This window comes from Theobroma umbraticum, unplaced genomic scaffold, assembly GCF_002168275.2.
Source record: "Theobroma umbraticum cultivar Fairchild unplaced genomic scaffold, ASM216827v3 scaffold_81.0, whole genome shotgun sequence".
Taxonomy (NCBI): domain Eukaryota; kingdom Viridiplantae; phylum Streptophyta; class Magnoliopsida; order Malvales; family Malvaceae; genus Theobroma; species Theobroma umbraticum.
In genome coordinates this window covers 4,808,155-4,824,365 of record NW_018397268.1, presented here as the reverse complement: position 1 = coordinate 4,824,365, position 16,211 = coordinate 4,808,155, and the positions used below count along the sequence as shown (strand labels likewise).

General features: G+C 32.7%; 1 protein-coding gene across 2 annotated transcripts; it reads right to left on the bottom strand.

Annotated features, from left to right (window-relative positions):
• Window positions 1-12,680: 12,680 nt before the first annotated feature.
• LOC110425217 (protein PIN-LIKES 3-like) lies at window positions 12,681-15,905 on the bottom strand. Of its 2 annotated transcripts, none has more exons than XM_021440055.1 (11): window positions 15,817-15,905; window positions 15,484-15,634; window positions 15,105-15,184; window positions 14,873-14,997; window positions 14,675-14,796; window positions 14,251-14,454; window positions 13,972-14,052; window positions 13,742-13,842; window positions 13,601-13,653; window positions 13,290-13,475; window positions 12,681-12,996 (listed from the first exon to the last, which is right to left on the bottom strand). In XM_021440055.1, exons 2-11 carry the CDS (start codon window positions 15,616-15,618, stop codon window positions 12,872-12,874), a joined length of 1,212 nt encoding a protein of 403 aa, XP_021295730.1. In that variant the 5' UTR covers window positions 15,619-15,634; window positions 15,817-15,905; the 3' UTR covers window positions 12,681-12,871. The 2 variants fall into 2 exon arrangements, with proteins under 2 accessions (XP_021295730.1, XP_021295731.1); XM_021440056.1 differs by having other exon boundaries at window positions 15,484-15,628; window positions 15,817-15,827.
• Between the last annotated feature and the right edge of the window lie 306 nt (window positions 15,906-16,211).

Sequence of the window (16,211 nt, the reverse complement as noted above, 5' to 3'; positions counted from 1 at the left end):
AATATACTATCTATTCGATACGTATACTTACGTAGTAGAATTTTAACTGACAATAAAGCACACAAACCTATCAGTTGCATCACAACGTTTAAATGTTAAGTCGGAGTTTACCATGATGAAGTCATGTTTTAATCAACTCATGGAGATAGTAAAGAATATGTTCCCAATAGAGGAAACTTGAAAACTTTTATGGAATGAAGAAGAAAATAATGAACTTGGACTTAATTATGTTAAAATACTTTTTTAAAAAAATTACATGTCATTTTATAAAAATACTATTGACATGACATGTTGTTCCATAACATATCGACGAAATCAAGTGAGAAAGGTAAAAGAAAATTCCTTACAAGACTTTATGATATTCGCCGCTTATACCAAGACTTTAAAGGCTTCGTATGTTATAACAAGCCATAAAACATGGCATGGCATGCACATAACCAAAGTCATGATGTAGTTCTTGGACACGTTATTGGTGGTAAGGATTGGTAACACTCCAATGACACTTATCAGGCTTTTGCACTGGAAGACTAAAATGTGAGATTCAGGATATGTGTGGGTGATTTTAGTTCTTTTGGATCGATTGCAAAACCATATTTCGGTTGGCCAATTATGCTTACTGTGTACAATTTAATCAAGTCAATATGTAGAAAGCAACAATACATATTCCTTAATAACATAGATGTTTTCTTAAGACTTTTGATACATGAGTTGAAACTCTTGTGGAAAGTTGGAGTTATAACTTACAATGCTTATAAGAAACAAAACTTTTGATTGACAATGACTTTATTTTGGACAATTTGATATTTTCCTACATATGGTAAGTTGTCCAAACGAAGTACTTATAGACAATTATCATGTTCATATTGCAAGGAACATATGAAGTGTTTCATATTAGACCATGGCAAGAAGGCTTTTGTTTTTTATATTGTCATTGGTAGTTCATGACACTTAATCATCGTTTTAAGATGAAAAGAGATAAATTTAGAAAAAAAGTTAAGTGTGGCTTTCTAATTCCTTGATTATTAGGTAACACACCTGAATTCCCTTCCTCTTATCTCATTTAGGACAAAATACAGTTAATCGAAACTTCCAGGTTTTAGTTAAAGTCATAATAGGATGAAAAAGAATATATTTTAAGAGTTATATTGTTGGAATACAACTTTTATTTGTCACAATTGGAATGTGATGCATATTAATTTTAATGTCTTTGAAAATATATTCAACATAATGATCGATGTTAAGGACAAGATAAAGATCACACAAAAGCACAACAAACTTTGGAAGTGTATTATGGATGGCCAAAATTGGAATTGATTGAAAATAATGGAAAACCATTTAAGCCTAAAGTCTCGTACACTTTGAGTAAGGAGCAAAAAATTTTTTATGTGCATCGTGAAATAGTTAAGAAATGTTGATGGTTTTGCATCGAACATAGCTTGATCCGTATTGAGGCTGAAAATGCAAGTTTTATGGAATGAAAAGTCATGACTGTTATGTTTATATGCAACAATTGCTTCCAATTGCCTTCCATGATTTAACACTTAACTCAATTTAGGATGTAATTACTGAGCTCTTTAGAGAATTTTGTTGAATCAAATACATCTAGATCATATTAAGGTATTGGACGGAAAATTATTGAAACTATATGCAAACTAAAATGATCTTTTCTTTTAGTCTTTTTAACTATATAGACTATTTGTCAATTCACTTGCTTTACAAGGCAAAGGTTGTTGGACTTTTCCATTATTGATGGATGTATTCGTTTGGAGGTACTATGGTTCAACAACTTCTATTTCTTTCCAGTTAGTACATAGCTAGAGTTTAAGGTACTCATTAAGTTTTATTTCTATTATAATGTTTAGATTTTTGCAATATTTCAAGAAGAAAGTGAAAAATCGAGTATTGGTGAAGGATTTATATGTGAGGCATATATTATTTAAGAAATTTCTTAATTTTCTTGTTGTATTTTGAACTCACTATGTGGACAAAATTGAACCTTGTGCCATATAATGGTAATAGGTGAGATGTGAAATTTATAGGACATTTTTCAATATTCACTAATCTTGGACAAGCTTTTAGTCCACAAGATAAGTCTCGATTTTTAAAGGAGGATGAGTTCTATATTATAGAAATATATGTTTTAATAAATTGTGAAGAGATACTCTCATACATTAAGTAAATACTATTATACCTTAAATTCGAATAGTTAATATAATAATCATAATAACATATAAATTATGGTTTGCAATCATAGGATATTTGATGAAATGATAAAAAGATTTGAGAATATATTAGAAAACAAATTGGAAAAAGCACGTGAAACATGATTTTCTAAATGTTTTAGACAATATGCAAATTTACGTCTAAAATAGTTTCAATCTGAATAATAAATATGCATTACACTTGAATGAATGTTAAACTTTATGCCTAATATTTTGATAGGTCATAGAACATAGGTGTTACATCCCATTTTTTTGGAGGGATCATGACTGACACTAGAACCTTCGTGGTTATGGCCCATCAAACCCTATTAAGCTTCTTAACATCATTCTACCATAAATCAATCACATTTGGCTCATTTGCCATCATCATTATTATACGTGCATAACATGAGTTATATAATCATAAACATCCATACATAGGGACTTCTCAATGTAAAAGATGTGAATGCTTTCATTCATAGTAATTGTATGTAGTACATTTCATATAAATTCTATGTATTGGCACCTTAGTTGCTTAGAAGGCCTCAGACCATCATTCATAGCATTTACATAGCATCAATAAAATATCTTGCTATTCTATGGCTTAACAATCATCCATAAACAAACATTTGTAAATGAGAATTTAGAGACCAACTCATTAAACGAAACATAACCCGACTCTCTAGGCTTCAAGAAGGCTGTTATGTCACCTACCCAGAGGAAGAACAGACCACATTTCTGTGACACAGGTGCTCAATAGCTATCACTAATCTATAACCAAAAATTAGGCAAATCTAAAGTGTGACTCACAAAGACTCTGTGAGTGGATATGGGAAGGGGACAGGTCAAGGGGTTAAAGCTTTTGCAAAATAAGCATTTATATATGTTATCAAATTTACCATGCAAGTGCATGTATGATTAACAAGTAATATAATAGAAAGTAGAATATTGTTCCCATAGAGAATTGCACCAAAATCTTTTGTTAAGTATTAAAATTAACACAACTTAATCTTATCCAAAAAACTTATTTTTAAAGCTACTAAATATTAATTAAACTAAAGCTAAAAACAATAATCACAATTTAAATAGAATTAATCCATCAAACAGAACCTAGAATTACAAGATCCCATCAACACTTCATCTGAATCTCTTCTACTCTCTTTTGCTTACTAGATAGTTAAGTTGTTAACCTAGAACTTTAATGTATTTAAAAGGCTCTATCAAGTTTCTTATAAATATATCTCACTCAACCAATTCACTATAAATCTATGCAAATTGCAATTAAGTAAGACTCCTTAAGCTTAGATTCTAATATTGACTACGTATGACATGCAAGTATATATCTACCTCACACTCGAATCAAATCAATCATCTCATGCAATTGATGTTGAACATATGTTATTTCATCCAAGGTTTACACTAACTCCTTTTCTTAGTTCCGTTTAGGCTACCCTATCAATCTAATTAGTGATCAGGCAATCAAACACATTAATAATAAGATTGAAATAAACAACTCAAACATTATCAATCATAAGCAAAAAAAAAGAATTAAAAATTCAAAGTACATGTTGGGTTCAAATGCAATTCTAGATAGGAAAATTAGCACCTCATAACTTCTTAAAACATCATCCAAAAAAGTTTAACCGTCAACAGAAAACAAATAAAGTATAACAAGAACTAAAGAAAAAAGGAAAACTCAAATTCATCAAATCTTCGATCTTCAATCTTCAAGAGTTTTTCCTTCACTTTCTTGCTTACTTTATGGCTTTTTTTGTTTAAAGAAACCTAGCTTATTTGTTGTTCTCAAGTGCTATGAAAGTGACTTTTAATAGGGCTCAAAATCCTCGTCAAAACAAAAGTCTGAAAATTACAAAACTCAATATATTGTGTCGACACTGCAGCGCCACTCCCTCAGAGCTACAATGCTAAGCTTTCTACCTTGGCCCATGTATCCTCTTCTTCATGGCACCATGGCACCCATTGATCCATAGTTGTGCCACCCAACATTCTATCTTGCCGCATCTACTTTGTTGCACTACTTTAACTTGTGACATAATTTTCTCCTTCTTTTAAGCTGAATTTGGCAAAGTGATAAACATGAAAGTTGTATCCCTATCTCTATTTCCAATGGCTTAAAACTCACATCAATTGGACTCCTAGAATGAAAATTATTCTCAATATACCAGAGCATGTGTAGGAGAAGCATGGACCTTGCATGTACTTTTCTTCATCAATTCAAGTCCTTCCAAGTGTACACTTACAAGAACAACAAATTAACTTAAATAATAACTAAATTTAAGGGAAATTGTCATCAAACTAACAAAAAATAACTTAAATTTAATTGACCCAACATGATTTACTAAAATAAGATAAATAACTAAAAATAACTAATTACTTTTTGAAAAAACTAAAAATAACTCATTTCTAAATTAAATTTCAAGAATTTAGCCCTTTTAAAGCACAAAATATGACAAAATAACTCTATAAAATAAAGTTATCAATATAACCATGCACATATGATCTTTCAAGTACATATGATGAACTTATAAGAGAATAATCATGCTTTCAAATAAGTTTCATAAATTCCTCGAAAATAGGTACCAAACCTTTAAATCTTAGAGTATCATGTTCAATAACATTGAAAACACATTCAATAGATTTTAAAGTGTCATAATCCTTTAAAATTTAATCTGAGAGAAAAGCATTAGAATCACATTCAAAAAGAGCTAGCTTATGCATTAATCATCTCAAATCTTGGAAGCGAGACTTACCTTCTAGGGCTTATTAACCATGCATTTGAAAGTCAAGGAATTTGGACTATCCGATTCCAAATCTCATACATCAATCTCTCCTTTCCACTTTCATAATAAATTAAGGAACCTTGTTTTAACATCTCATGAATCGTACTGATAGAAATAATACACATCACATTTATCAAACGTAATCAACTATCACATTAACATACATCAAGTAGCATTCATCAATTAACATTCATCATTTAATATTTGTGATGGAATAATCCCCGTTTACCATAGGCCCTTTGGTATAACTCTTGTCAGCATGAGTGCATACATATGGAGAAATGGAATCATCGCCTCACTCTCTTTACTCTCCTTGAGAGGTGGTAATGGAATATCTTTCATTAGCTTATAAGATTTGTTAACATAATAACCCTCGTTAACCATGGGCAAACAACCAAAATTTCACATCTTAATGTTGAATACTCATTTCATAATTCACCATCATTCTTTAAACATATAGTGTTCATTTGGCATCATATAGTGCTTTCGTACTCATAACATGTGATATGTGAAACTACCTTGCTTACTTAGCATCAAGACATTCAACATGTGCTCATTCTCTTATCATGGGTTATGTGGAAATTACCTCACATATCTTAACATGAACTTGTATCATATGTCAATTCTCATTCATAGGGTATGTGGTAATCTCATCACATACAAATCAACATACATAATCATTTAATCCTTCATAACTCATCTACTATGCGAGATTCATCAACACATAATCATAGTAATTTAGCATTCTCCAAGCATTTCATATACATCTCATGGAAATGGTGGTTTTGGTATAAAACACTTGAAAGGACTTATCCCCTCTTATTGAAAATTAATACATAATAGAATATTTACGTATACATAGTAGTTTTGAAAACCATTTCAAAGCAATTTATCATCCACAAACCATTTTCACTTAACAAAACATTTATGTGAAACCATACTCATAAAATCATGCTTCAACTTTATGTACTAAAATAGTTTGAAAGTGGTGTATCCATTCACCTTGACAAAAATGTGCTTTTAAGCCTTGTTTTGTCAAACCTTTCTCGTTCTACAATATTCAAGCTCCACACAACCTATCATAGCAATTTTTAACATAAATTTCTTATTTTTCCATCAAGCCCATTTATTCAAAACTAAACAAGTAATCCAATATTTTCATTTTCAAGCCAATAATCCTCAATAATTTAACCCAAATCATATATAATGATATCTTAATCATTTTTACCTCTACAACCTTGTTGGGAAAAAAAAACCCTCAAATCACTAGCTCAAATTCAAACTTGAAGAGCTGAAATTTATGAGACCCTTGAGCTAGGTTGAAACATTGTGATTAATACCCATAAGTATCAAATCTTACCTTAGATTTGAGTTTGGAAGGTTGAATATTTGTCCAATGGGGTTTTGAAGGGTTAAAGGATGGTTTGGTGGTTGTTAAGGATGAACTGGAGGCTAGAAAAATGTAAAATGAAGGATAGGGCTCGTGTGGAACACTTTATATATTGATTTATCAAAAAGGCGCTATAGTTGACAATAAGGTTTAGGGGGTTGACTATGGCCTTTTAAATCCTGGAGTTTTTCATGCAATCTACCTTAAGGTCTACTACAGGAGCTAGGGGTTAGGCTATGGTTTCTTAAATCTTGGAATTTCTCATGTTTTTTGCCCTCGGATCAACTTGTAACCATTGGGGACCAATCCTCCAAGTTTAAACTTTTTAAAATACATTCTTTTGGCTTCCTTTCTCAACCATTCCTTTGCCCATTATTCATCCATGAATTTAAAACAATAATATGGAAAGATTTATATAAAACAAATGACAAGGAACTTTCATAGATAATCATCACCAACATATGAGCAACAAAAATTCAAGTTCTCACCAAATTTCTACAACATATACAATTGGATTTCAAAATAGGTACCAAATGTATCTTTGAGATATGTATGTTGTAAAATGTATCATAAGGTATGACGAAGGATATTTTGTCAAAACCTTCATGTTCCACACCAGACACTATGGGAAAAATCCATTAAGACAATGAATAATGGGGTATGCGTCAAAAGAGGTTACTAAAGTAATTATGATCGCAACTTTTATTGTATCTTGTTAGATATTATAGAGTTGGAGCCTTTTGATTTTAGTAATAAAGTTGTGCTATGTACATATCATTGGTTTGACATTGAAAAAGGAGTTATATTGAAATTAAACACAACTCAATTCTTACTAACAATGAATCATTTTTTTTTAATCTGAGCAACCTTGCCAAGTTTACTATAGTAGTTATTGATCCACCAAAAAAACAAATTGGCATGATTGTTGGGTAGTGTTTAAAACAAAGGTTAAGAATAGATTTCACCTCCTTACAAGTGAAGATAGAGAAAACCTAATAGATTTGAATGAAAGGGTTTATCAAGATGATAAAGTGTTTATTTCAAGAAATGTCGCTCTCTCAAATGAACTTGACATCCCTATAGTTATAACAAATAGTGATTATGAAGCAGTTTATCTATTTATTAAGGATGAATAAGAAGGTAAAGAAAAAGAAAAAAGAGCTCAAAAAGAAAATGATGATGAAAAAATTAATAGTGATGATGGCAATGATGATGAAGTTCAAAATGAAGAACATGAGTTTGCTTATTCTGATGCATATCATTAGAAATATCATTTATTAAATTAATTTCTTTTGTTTTACTTACCTTTAACTTAGTTGTTTTTTAAAGATGTTGGCATGTTATAAAATTTTTATAATTTATCTTTCACAATATGGCAATTTGCCTAATACTTATGCTAAATATGCTTGATCTTATTTTACACATACATTGACAATTCATGGATTTAGGTTCAAATTTTTCTATTACAATGGTTAAAGGAAAGCATTCTAATTCGAGAGGTCAATCAATAGTTGTGTCAAGATCTATACCTATGCCTACGGAGGCTACATCTTTGATCAATGAATCCACAGAGATAAGAGTGAATTGCCAATCATCGACTCATGAAGCCACCCTCTTTAATTGATCCATCAACTAAGCCAACACTGAATGTGACCTTGGCTTTTGGTTTTCGTGGACTTTCGACCACAATTAGAGGTGACAGTGAAAGTGCTACCTCCACAAGATTGAGGACTAGAGGACCTATTGTAGGAAGACCAATGCCAACAGATCCAATCCAAAGGTTATGTCTAACACTTCTTGGAGAAAGTCATGTTAACTTATTAACTCAATTAATTATATAATTCACTATCTAATAACTTTCTTTTATTATGTGATAGTACTTTCTTAAAGATAAGGGTCACCACATCCATCATTAAAGTAGTCAAAAGTCATTTTAATTGTCGGTGGCCAACATGGAAGAAGGTGCCTGATGATGTTAAGGAGTTAATATGGAAGAAGTTAGGAGGTATTAACTGTGTTGTTGAATTAGACAAATAATTTGTTTGTTTTCACTTATATATATAAAGATACTGATCATAATATTTTATGTTAGGATAATTTCACCTTAAAGAGGTTGAAGTGGTTCAATGTATGTGGGAAAGATATGCAAGGATCTATTGAAAGACATGTTGGAAGAAAAGAGGAAAAATACAATGGTAGAGGTTAGTGTCACTAACAATAAAGGTTGTAAAGGCATGTCTTGGCTGTGGATCTCAACTTTGAGGTACCCTTATTGATGATGAATGGGGTGCTGAAAAGAATAACTAAACCATGAAAGCAAAAGAAAACCACTTAACACAAAAAGAAGAAAGTATAACGAAGCACACTAGTAGCTCAATATCTTTTCTTGTTTATGCAAAGAGAATGGTATGAACTATTTTCACTAGTTTATTTTTAAAAAAAAATATATGTTCCAAAAGCTAAATATGAGTCTTAAAACCTTCAAGAATCTACCTTTCTTCCATAAGGATCAACCCTTGCTACCTTAACTTCCAAAAATGCATTTTTTGGGTTCCGTTTTTCTCCAATTCTTTCAACAATCATCCTTCAACAACTTTAAACATTATTTGAAGAGAAATTTAAAGACTTCTTGGTTAGGAATCCCTTCCAACAACTCATAAATAAATAGCTCAATTTATATGTATATATATATATATATATGGAAAAAAGTTTCCAACTTACACTTAGATGCCAAGTTAGGGTTTCACAACTACATGGAGACTTTTGTTCCAATTATGAGACATGATACTATAAGGCTTCTAACAACCTTAGCTATCAGTGAAAGTCGGAAAATTTGGTGCCTAGATGTGAAATATGCTTTCTTGAATGGCATCATAATTAAAGACATTTTCATTGAGTAACTTGAAAGTTATGTTGAGAAAGGAAATGAAGATAAAGTCTATAGACTTGTGAAAGCTCTTTGCGGACTTAAGCACACACCTAAGGCCTAATATGAATGAATTGATAGTTACTTAATGGATAAAGGATTCAAGCGTAAGAACAATTAACCTACTTTGTTTGTTAAAAACTTGAATGTGGTCAATTAATTTCATAGTATCACTTTATGTTGATGATCTTTTTGTTACAAAGCCAAGGAGCTATATGGTGTGTGACTTCAAAACTCAAATGGGACTTGAGTTTGATCTGACATATCTTGGAGAAATGAGCTACTTTTTAGGTATGGAATTCAATCAAAGCTCTAATTGCTTATATCTTCACTAAAAAAAATATGCAAGGGCTCTCTTAAAAGGGTTTCATATGGAAAACAATAAAGTTGTAGACACTCCACTAGCTTTTAGAAGCAAGTTTTGTAAAAGTGATGCATTAGTAGAAACAAATAGATCAACTTACAGGAGTTTGATTGGGAGCTTGTTATACTTAATAGCTTTTAAACTCCATATAATGTACACTGTTAATGTTTTGTACACTGTTAACGTTTTTTCAAGGTATATGCAATCACCTACTAAGATTCATATATCACTTACTAAAAAGGTTCTTAGATACTTTTTTTTTTTTAAAAAAAAGGGTTCTTAAATACATCAAAGGAACTGTAGATTTTGGCCTTAAATTTTGCAAATAAGACAATAAAGAACTTTTGGGTCATTGTGACAATGATTGGGCAAGGTGTCTTGATGACTCAAAAACCATTAATGGCTTTTGTTATTCTCTCGGGAATGTAATGTTTTCCTAAAACTCCAAGAAATAGAAGGTAGTCGCTCAGTCTTCAATTGAGGTTGAGTACATTGTAATAGCCTTTATTGCAAATCATGCTCTGTGTCTCAGGAAAGTACTTAAAGTCTAGGTTTTAAGCAAATAACGAGCACTGAAATGCAATTTGGCAATCAATTAGCCATTTCAATTGTAAAAAACTTAGTGCAACATGGAAGAAAAAAACACATTTGTGTTAAGGTTCATGCTCTACGAAAAGTAATGAATGATAGAGAAATTTGTCTCGAATATTGCAAGATTAATGAACAACTAGCAGATATCAGTCATTAAAGGCTTAAATTGTTGGATAGTTTGTAATATTTGAGAGTCTCATATTAGAAGATAATTATTCAAGATGTGATTGGTCAAATTAAAATATAACTCTTTAAATAAATAGGAGTGTTTTCAACAAACGCAACAGACACAACTTTTCAGTATCTGTGGAAAAGTAAAAAACTTTCAATGCTGACTTCAACCTTTAAAAGCATTCTACAATAAGCTTCTTGTATCCTAAGAGGTCTTTGTTTGTAAATCCCTATAGAACTCTTTAAAGGCAATGCATTACAACATGCTTCAAGCTTTTTTACTTAAGTTTTTTGTACTACTTTCTAACATAAACAAGGAGAAATTTGTTCTTCTAAGGTCGAAATTAGATATTTGCAAGATAGACACGAAGGAGGTGTGTTGAATTTGGTCTCTATCTTAGCAAAATGGTACACATTGGTTCTATGATGGAGGCTCGCGCCAAGGAAGTTCAAACTACTTGAAGAAGAAGTCGCGTGTTAAACTACATGTGACTAATTAATTCGAATTTTAGTTTTATTTTTATTTTATTTTGTGTTGTTTCCATTATGGCAGTGTTGTGTGAACAAGCGGTAGTGTCCCATTGGATTTCGAGTACTAGGTACCAAGCGTTGGTGCGATGTGCCTCTTTTGTTTTATTAGTACTAAAGGTAAACCCGGGCGTTGCACACAGTTAGTAGCAGACTTGTTTTAATAGTTGCTTTTATATTTTTTTTATTTTAATAATTTTTAGTGGGTAAGTAATGATGGAACTTGCTATAGTTAAAATCACATATACAAATTGTTAGAGGTGTGATGTTAAAATGCAGACCAATATCATGATCATTTACACGCAACGTAAGGCTTTAGTTGAGCTTTACAAAAATAAACCTGTTTTACCTCTCGTTGAGGCTGAATTTAGTTGAGTTTTTATGACATGCTGCTACAAAATACAAAGTATAGCCAGGCACTGTGTTCAGCCCATAACCTTTCCCTCCATCACCCCACCCAAAAGAAAAAAAAAAGTAGACACTTTTTATTGCTTCTAATTTACATGGGAAAACAATACCTTTCCCAAACCGTTGGCTCCATTGGATTCATGACCTTGGCATTCTCCTGGCAATATAACTGATGATTATGTACTTTTGATGCTAAAATCAAAGTGGGTTCATCGTGTACTTATAACCTAACATTTTAGCCTACTTCAATTAACAAAAAATAGGATAAGATTAATTGCTTATAATATTTTCACTGTTCTTCTACTTTATCTCATAATTCTTTCTTGGTTCTTGTATTCTTTGTACAACTTAACACAGACATTTCCATTTATTTAATTAAATCCAAGGCAATTCAAACCAATAATATTAAAATTCTTTCATAGTCTTTTGCTGATGTGTTCTATTCTTTTCTTGCTCTTTGTAGGAAGTTCTTTATGTTTTGCTTGGTAGTCATGCCAGTTATTGTCCAAATCTTTCCATTAAAATGGCATTTTAAGGAATTATTTGTTTTTAAAATTAAAAAAACCTAAAAAAAAAAATTACTTCTTGAGCGGTTGTGTACTTGTGATGGCTCTATTCTTTACTGTTGCTTTTAATAATTTACCAGGACTACAGCCAACCCTAGGGAGCATTCAAAACCCTTGCCCATACGGTCCACTCAATTTGGTAATCTTGTTGCAAGCCTCATTCAAGTTTTCACAACTCCTCTGGAAGCTTCTACGTGGCAAGTGTCGAAGCCCTGTTGGGGCTTCTATACAGTACAGATGATTTATCGTTATGCTGTGAACATCTTTCACTCTCTTGTGCCCATGTAATGCCTTTAAAAAGGAAAAACAATACAAGCAGAAACACGGTGAAAAGCTTTCTCTCTCTACCGGTCTCATTTGCTCTCACTAAAAACTCTCTGTCTCTTTGCTCTGAGTATTAGAAATACTTTAATTTCATCAAAAAGGCGTCACATAGCATGGCTAAAAGGTTAATAAAAATAATGATGCGGTGAGCTTTTTGTGATATTGTTCACATTTAAATAGACTAGGATTTTCACACTCATCAGGATTGCACAAATCCTACAGACAAAGGATATGGGTTTTCAACGTGTTGTGGACCAAATCAGGACTGGTACAAATGAATCTTTGACCTGGAGGTTTGGACCTCTTCCTGTCTATGACTAAATCAGGATACTTAATTGTTTTGAGTGCTATCTTAAATTCCTTGTTCCTATATGTATATCATTACAAACACACAGCAAGAAATCTGACTCTCAATAAAGGGTTGTCTTCATATTCCTTGATAGACATATATTGCATTCACCACTGTGAAACTCAGAGCTTCAAACTCCTACAGCATACTTGGAAGCAAAACAAATTAAGCTAACATTTCTACTATTTTGACCTTGCGGTGTTATCTGTTATATGGTGACAGAAGTTAGAGGGAAAAAATATTAACAACAAATCAAGCCAGAAGCCACATGAACAAGGTTGACCAAAGTGTGAGGGAGAATGAAGCCATGGCATAAGTCCATAGCATAATCACAGAACTTTCACTCTGACCAAGCCGAAAAAACTGTGTTATTGTACCTGCCAAAGTTCATCAGAGTAACAAGGAATAAGAAAACAGTTACATCAAAATGCCTGCTACTAAAAATTTACTGCTGTGGTCATGCAAATTGTTGTGCTGCTGAAGAGAACATTAGCTTTGCTTAACACATTACAGCTTAAAACATATAGGATGAGTTTTACAGTTTGTCCTGTCTAGACGGGACAGGGTAGTTGTAACTAAACTCATTTACAATGTAAAGTATATCAATATTTCAATCAGGATGGTTAGGAGGGACATTGAGATTGGATGGGGGAACATAAGCTTGTCATACCTACAGCCGTTGCAGGCGGAACGGCATACTGAAGCATAAGAACAAATTGATATAATGTATCTGATCCAACCATGCCGAAACGGTTTGCAACTTTAACAACACCAATCCCCAAGAGAGGCAAGAACATGTTCCTCACTGCTAGAATTCCAACAATGACAGATATACTTACATTTGATCCTTTTAGACCTGCAACAACAAGCTTTAATGATTTTATCTCTTGATGAGAGAAATGTTTTTGTGATGATTCAAGGTGGAACTACAATGACCAAAACCAAGCATGCTAAAGCTTTAGAATCAGAACAGGGAAGCACCTCTCAGAAGGTTTGCCCCCAGTATCAAAGTCAAGCATGGAATTGCTGCCTGCCTGCACATGAGAAATATGTTTTTTTTAATACAAAAGAGTACAATCACTTTATCAGAAGCTAAAAAGCAGGATGCCTAACAAAACGTACCCCAACAAATATGCAGAAGTATCAATTACATGAAGAGGAGCGTTTTCACCAATCATTAGTTTTCTGATTGGAGAGACTATGCCGATGATAAAGCCGACAATCTGAAGGGGAAAAGGAATAACAAGAAGACACATGTTTTCTGCTAGATTGTGAGTGGCTTAAGACTAGTTGCTCTAAAATGAAATATTTGAAGATGCAGGGATGCTGCAGATATAAGCATTGGGCCATACCGCTGCAATTGCTGTTGGTGCAAACACCTTCTTCAGGTCAATCTTTCCCATAATCATCTTAATGCGCTTGAAAATCGGTATCTGTTCATAAATGTTAATAAGATTATCAATCAAGTACAAAAGAGAAATTTACTGTTTCTAGTAGGTATTGGATGAGCATTAAGCCAGTTAAAAAAATAGGATAAAATCACCAAGATTCACAAAATGATATATATATATATAAACAGGTTACAACTAAAGATAGAATTATTTTGGGATTAAAATAGATTCGGTATAAACCTTTCCTCCTGCAGACGTGTTGAGAAGCAGTTCATCTTGCGCTGTGTAGTCGTCAGAACTGTGGCAATCCATTATAGGTAGAAAACCTTCACAACTCTCCGAAAATGTTTCAGACCCAGAGTTGTCTCTGGGTGAATTCAGGCTTATGGCTGAATACATGCGCATGACACTATACACATATGACCATATAAAAATGGCTCCTACCTGTAGGTTCAAGCAGTAAATTGAAGTTAGTATATGAATTTATTTTCTATTCTGAATGGGGAGAAGTAAGGAGATAACATCTACCCTTTAGCCTCTTTTCTGCTTTGGTATATCCTCTTGGTTACTGATAAAATTTCATCTTCGCTAATAATATCAAGACCATACAAAGTAAAAGAAAACTTCAAAAATCCTAAAAATTAGACTCATATGTGGATCATACCGCCATAGATAGTGAAGCATAAGCCTCAGCATGTGTAGAGCAAACAGATGAATCTCCAAAGGGATTATTTGACTCCTCACAGGCTGCTGGAATCATAATGAGAAGCAGGTTCCCCATATTTCCTGAGCAAGTTTTCCAGCAGAACCAGAAAGTAAATAACACCAATCGTTGAATATATAAGAAAAAGGAAATATATACCTGCAGAACAGCAACCGATGACCATGCCCTGAAGGTGTCTGGGAGTTTTAGTGATTTTTATGAGAAGCCAAGCCAGTGCTGAGCCAAATATGAACGTTATAAAAATATTCACTGGCATGAACCACCTGGATAGAAACAAGAAATAAATTGAACCATCGCTCCTAAGATTTTCCAAGGATGCAGAGACAATTAAGCATAAGAGAAACAAGGTAAAGGATGGAATGGAACTAACAAGGTAACAAAACTTTCGAAAGTGATGGTTTCAGCCAAGTTGCTGGCGACGAGTGCAGGACCCAACACATAAAACACTATCTGTAAAGAAAATCCAATAGGGTGAAATGTATCTTTGGTTTATAACTCCTCTTCATATGAACCTAGCAATCATGCAACAAGCAAAGCATCCAAAAACCAAAGTTCTTTTGGTTAAAAAAGTAATCAAGTATATTTAATTGACCATCAAGGACTAGTAAATCCTAAACATTTAGGATCAAATAAGCCCAAGATGGTTGTCAGATTAACATTTTGGTAACCAGTCAATTGTAGATTCCAAAGGGTTTTATGTAACAAAAGATAGTAAAAGAGAAAGGAGGAAAGCATTTCTATATATTTACGTTGTTCAAATGGTGTCTTGCCTCTGACCCCAATAAATTTATGCGATCCAAAGCAAGGAACAAACCAACACCAGTAACCAATATTACTTTCAGAACTGGCATCACTGCCACCGTGAAGAGATCCAGAAATCCCATTTCCAATACCCTGTTCCTGAAAATGGAGGAGACAATACTTCCTACAGTTAAGAAAAGTAATCAAGGAGATATACATATATATACACACACACATTAATGTGATCAAACTATCCTTAACACAATGGAAAGAACATGAATAACACTATCCTAATAAAAGCTGCAGCTTCACAGAAGAAATGAGAAGATCAATGCACTCACCTTTTACATGCAGAAGCTAGCCCAGTAACCTTTGTGAACTCCAAAGGCAAGAACTCCGGAAACCTCTACTTATACTAGGTTTTTTTTTTAATTTTTATTTATTTGTAATAGTTGCGTTACCACTTTTTTTGTATTAATATTTTTATGCAAGAGTACAGTGCATGTGTAACGCCTCAAGTAACAAATAAAACATTACCACAATACTAATAATAGACGAGCAACACAATTCAAGTCAATAATAATCACGATACAATAAATATTCCAAGCCTATCAAGCAAACAGAGTAAAAAATAAATCGATAGATATCACAGGCATCATCAGAAAAAAAAAATAAAGAACGCTAAATATATGTGGAAAATCCTCTAGTGTATAGGGAAAATCACGAGGCAAATTAG